General features: G+C 40.5%; 1 protein-coding gene across 1 annotated transcript in view; it reads right to left on the bottom strand.

Moving 5' to 3' along the window:
- Positions 1 to 487: 487 nt before the first annotated feature.
- The window catches only part of DIRAS2 (DIRAS family, GTP-binding RAS-like 2), a 15,434-nt gene continuing 10,171 nt past the window's right edge, over positions 488 to 5,750 (bottom strand). Inside the window, exon 2 of the mRNA XM_009892386.1 lies at positions 488 to 1,329. Coding sequence (XP_009890688.1) covers positions 691 to 1,290 — 600 coding nt within the window. The 5' untranslated portion in view covers positions 1,291 to 1,329 and the 3' untranslated portion in view covers positions 488 to 690. The remainder of the gene's footprint in view (positions 1,330 to 5,750) is intronic.

Here is a 5,750-nt window from a genome sequence, read left to right as displayed (position 1 = left end):
ATCACCTCCATCTCTCCTACAGGGATTGGCTTTTCCTCATCCCACAGTTCAAACACTGCATCATACTAGAAAGAAATCTCATGCTGAGGGGGAGGGGGTAAAGGGAATATCTGTTCCTTTTAACTGTGCTACCCCCACACTTCCCTTTAGGGTGAAAAAGTTTGTTTATTTGGCAGATCCAAGACTACCTTATGCAAGCTGCCCCACCAGTTAGTAATGAAAAATGCACAAAATTGTTTGTTCACAGCATTCTTAAAGGGCTTGATAACACCACCCAGCATGCATTGATACTTTTTAGATTCCTTCTTGGCCGTTTCTTTGTTTTTGTTCTAACATTATGCATTGCCTTCTCTTGTAGTTATATGCAAGTGTAAATAATATGAAGTTGTCTTCCCAAATTTTCCACTTTATGCTGAGGATGCAATTTCTTTTCTTCTGTAAATTACAAAATTAGATGTCGTGGCCCATCTTTCTTTTACTTCCTGATTTTTTTCGCTGATAGCTGGAGTACACGATTTTTTAATTGTTGGCTTTTTTCACAGTAACCACAGTAACTCATTTTTTTCAAATTCCAAATATTTCTTTTAAAACAGATACTAATAAATAGGTATAGTTGTTTGCTGTCTATAGGTTTTACTTGGGTATTGCCAGGCAGGTGAGACTGCATCATTCACTCCTGACAGTGCAATTTCACATCACCACACATTTGCCTTTCAGCTTCTCTTTCCTTTTCTGTTGCTTGCTTTTTTTGCCATCAATTTGTAAACTCACAGTCCTGCGTTTCTCTAGGTTTAGCAATTCTTGGAATAACTCTTTCACGTTGTGGTTCAGCTTGGCAGAGGTCTCCATGAAGGCACATTTCCACTTCTTAGCCATGGCTTCTCCTTCACTGCTGTCCACCTCTCGATTTTGGTTCTCATCATTTTTGTTTCCCACCAGCATTATTGGAATGCTTTCTATGTCTCCTTTAATCTGACATATTTGTTCATAGATCGGTTTGAGCTCCTCCAAGGACTGTCGGCTGGTGATAGAGTAAACCAAAATGAAAGCATGTCCTTTAGAAATAGAAAGACGTTGCATGGCTGGAAATTGATGGCTCCCTGTAGTGTCAGTTATCTGCAAAGTGCATATGCTCTTATCACAGCTGATCACCTGCCGATAGGTGTCTTCGATGGTGGGGATGTAGCTCTCTCTGAAAGTGCCCTTCACAAATCTCAAGACCAAAGAACTTTTGCCCACTCCTCCAGCTCCAAACACAACAACCCTGTAATCATTGCTTTGCTCAGGCATGTTTGTCGGTGTGTCTGTTGCTCAGCTAGATGGAAAAATCTAGGAAAGAAAATGGCAAAAACAACAAGTCAAGCATTAATACAGGTACATGTGGAAAGTGTACTTTGTGATGTCTTTCCCAATAAGAGAAATGAATGTGATGTAAGTGATGGCATACTAGTTGTTGTAATTTAAGATTTGCAGTGGGTTACAGATTTATTTATTTCAGTAGTATTTAGGATTTGCAGTCCAGCCTGGAATGGTTACCAAAGACCATCTTCATCACTTCATGACATATTTTAAATTAACATTGTGAGTTTAAGTATTCTTCCTACTGGACTAATATCCCCAGAACTCAAAAACTAATTCTGGGAAACGGTATTTGAGCAAGGCCAAGGCCTGAACAAATTGTAGAAACTAAATTACTTTTCTGTCTTTAAAACAAGTCTCCCCAAATCATTGTTGAAACACACCAGTATACACATGTATAACAGACAGTTACTCTAAACATGCCATCTCTTCAGTAGTTAGGAAATTTATCTCCACTACAACTGGACAACAGTCTTGAGTGACATCTAAGATGCATTTGTAGCTTATTCAGCAATAACACCAAGTATGCTTTGTTTCTAACTCTTTGGGAGCGTGTGCCCCACTTCAATGTCTTTTTCCACTTGCATTTCATGTCAAAGAGTACATTTAGGTAAACTGAGATTGTTCACGTTCAGTCTGCCTTTTCATTCTAACTTTTATTCCACAGCAGATGATATTTGACTGGAGACATACTACATTTATAAGGAAAGGTTGTGTAGGCATGTCCACCACATTTTTAAGTGGATTATATGGTCAAGGTTGGCAATTGCATATGTCAAAGGTCACAAAACTGTGATCCCTGCAGTCAGTTCCCCTTGAAAAAAACTGTCTGTACCAGAACCACAAATACTGTCATCATTATTAAATAACAGAAATGGTAAAGCTTTCACAGGGTTGCACACTGTAGTTTTATAGAATTTATAGATGTAAATATGAAGATTAGTTTGTCCTCCGATCAGTAGCAGCTCATTAGGTACAGAGCATATACAAGCCTCTTTTTACATTTAACGAGATTTAAGCAAATAAACACTAAAAAATTGAACCCTAAATGTTGAAGAGATTTTAGGATATTGTTACTTTTTGGACAAAAGCTAGATATATAAAAAGTATGTGTGGAACAAACTGCAAAATTTGCTACACCTAAATTTGTTCTCAGAAAAATGAGCTGATTTAATAAGGAACCTTGTCCAAGTGCCCTAATGGTGCCAGGAGATTGAATTTGTCTGTTGCAATGTTGCCTGGGTAGCAGCTAATCCAGAACAACCCAAAGAGATTTCTTACTGTATGAGGAAAGTCTTCAAGCTATTTTTTCACTACAGCAGAAGGAGTGATTGCATTGCGGGGCAGGATTTTAAGTTACCATTTACCTGTCTAGCACGGGGAGAATAGCAGTGATGCTGTAGAGGTATGGATGTGAGTGGAGCCCCCATGACCACTTGTCAGCCTGCAATGAATTTTGTGCTTCTGCATCTTTGATGCTATTGCTGCCTGTGCCAGTTAGATTAAAGCTATGGCTACACTTGCTGCACTAATGTCTTCATTTTGCTGTTCAAGCATACCCTAATTTTGCTATCCTTCTTGTCCAGGGCAATCTATTCTGTCCTAATTCTAATGTCTGAGCAAGCTGAAAACATCTGTCTTTACATAATGTGTTGGACGAAGGAGTTGTACTTCCTCATCTGCCACACTGTAGGCAGAATAACCAGTGCAACTGGGGATGCTGATCCTGAGGCGAAGTGGAGAGCTGTCACAGCTCTGCCTACCCAGCCTGGCTTCAGGCAGAAGGCAGCTTCACCCCTTCCTACGCTGCAGTGACTGTCATTCTCAGAGACCTGTTTAAATATAGAAAAGATTGATAAATAACAGTGTTCATCCTGAGGCACTGAAGCAAAATCTTTTTCTCTTTGACAGCAGAATTCAAGGAATGGAAAGAAGACTAGTCTCAGAAAACACTGGTGTATGTGCTTATATAAGATAGAAAACCCTCTGAGGAACAAGGAAAATGGGTGAGCCATTCATGCTGCTGAGAAAACAAACAAGCCCAAAGTAACTAGCAAGAAATAAGACACAGAGGAAGCTAGCAGGACGCTGTCCCACTGGGAATAATCTTGTACCTAAAAACTGCAAATATGCAAATTCAGAATAGTCACAGAGCTTAAAGTCATGGGTGACTGTAGAGAATGAGTTATCATAAGAATCATAGTTAATAATTTTTGTGAACAAAAAGACAATAGAGAAAAACATGTCTATGCCACCTCAGAAGCAGCTTAAGCTTTGCACAATGAGGTAATACATAGCCTAGGAACTATGGGATAATGAGAAAAAAATGCACTGTGAACATTTTTACTATGAAAATCAGTGAAGTACGGAATAAAGAAATAAAATTTTAAAAGTTAGCTTAGTGTATTTCTGTTGTATTAAACTTCATGCTTTAAACATACTCAGAAAATTCCAAGAAAACTGGTACATATGGCTGCCCAGAAGTTAGACGAAATTGAAATGTGGTACTTAGTGGCAGGAAGTATTATGCATCTGAAAAGCTTAAAAGGGAACCTGAAATGGCATGGTAACAGTCTTCAAATACATAGTAAGTTGTTGCAAAGAGGGACAGTGTATATCTGTAGTGGAAAAAAAATGGAATTAATGGGCTTACATTGTAGAAGAGATTCACATATAGACAGTAGGAAAACTTTACAGCGGTAAGAAGAGCACACTGATTGCTTAGGGAGATTTTGCAGACTGCCTTTAGAAATGACCATACAATCACAGGATAATTCAGGCTGGAAGGGACCTAAGGAGGTCTCTGGTCCAGCCTGCTGGTCAGAGCTGTGTCAGCCGTGAGACCAGACAAAGTTGCTCTGTTCTGTCAGGGATTGAAAGCCTCCAATATTTCCCCCAGCCTCTCTAGCCAACCTACTCCAGTGCTAAATTACCCTCAGCGTGATTTTTTTCCCCCCTTATATCTAGTCTGAACTACTTGTGTTTCAAGTCATACCTGTTGTCTCTCCTCCTCCGCTGCTGTGAAGAGTTTGACTCCATCTTCATGGTGGCTTTTCTGTAGGTTTTAGGGGGCTGCTGTTTGGTGCCTCCTAAACTGTGCCTTCTCCAGGCTGACCCAGCCCTGGTCCCTCAGCCTGCAGGGCCGGACAGTGCTGCAGCCCTGGACACCTCAGTGCCTTCAGTGCCCTCATCGGAACTTGCTCCCGCTTATTGGTATATTTCCTCCACCAGAGGTGCCAAAACCAGGGAAATTACACAGCTGATGTCTCATGAGTGCTGAGCAGAGGACAATGACTATGTCCGTGGACCGACTGGCCTTGCTTCTTTTCATGCAGCCCAGGACATGGTGAGCTATCATTGCAGCCAGGGCCACTGCTGGCCATGACGAGATCACTGCCCGTCATGGCCCCAGGGTCTTCTCAACAGAGCTGCTTCCCAGCCCGGGTAAGTGCAAAGGAGCAGCAACCTTAGTTGCTGTTTAGTCTGCCCACATGCAGGTCTGTTCGTCCTAAAGATCTTCAGTTTTACAAAAATAAACCATACGGATTATTTTACTTTTTGTCCTGCTCAGGAGCTGGGAGCAAAGAAAATGAAAACTTCATGCAAGGCTTTTTAATCACACAAGAGAAAGCCTTCCCTAAATAATTTTCACCATGTGGTTGTATTCTCTGTGTGGATTTGATCAGAGATTCTCCTGCAGTGAAAATAATTCCGTGTGACTGTGGTGCACTTGCACCCAATTGTACATTTGTTAATGCTTTTCATACTCCCTTACTACTGATTTTTATTTGTCTTAAAATACATTAACTAAAACACACAGCAGGGCAAAATAAAGTACTACATTGTTTCATTGGCTTTCAATACTCTGGCCAATGTGGGTATGGAAAAATTAACTTGAAAGAAGTCTGACTTTTCAGATGTACAGTATCCTCTCTGATTCATCCTTTGAGAACCTGTCTGTTTCATAATCTGCACATAGAAAATAGCAATTGCTTTTTACACTTTAGAACTGACTTATTCTGGAGTTTTTGTGTAATAAAGCCTCATATGCTACCTTTGCTACTTTCACAAACTACATCAGTGAAAATTTACTGTCATCCTCTGAAGTGTCAAGTTTACCAAAACTGTCCTCACTTAAAAAGGCAAAGCAATTTTCCTAAGTATGCAACCATACCCTTCATTTTTTAACTTTTTGGCTGAAAAGTTCAGCAAGTAAGTGAGCCTCCATATACCTCTGCTGACTTAGCTCTGTTTTCTGCAGGTGCTTTGCTAGCACAAGGCTTCAGTTGCTGTAGCTCAGCTGCTGTGGGTGAGCTCAACAGGCCATTCACTGGGACAAAAGCCTGTCTCCAGTTCAAACTCAACTCTAAGTTGGTCTGCATTCTTTCCCT

Source organism: Charadrius vociferus, unplaced genomic scaffold (assembly GCF_000708025.1).
Source record: "Charadrius vociferus isolate BGI_N301 unplaced genomic scaffold, ASM70802v2 scaffold649, whole genome shotgun sequence".
Classification (NCBI taxonomy): Eukaryota; Metazoa; Chordata; class Aves; order Charadriiformes; family Charadriidae; genus Charadrius; species Charadrius vociferus.
This window is presented reverse-complemented; position numbering and strand designations above follow the sequence as displayed.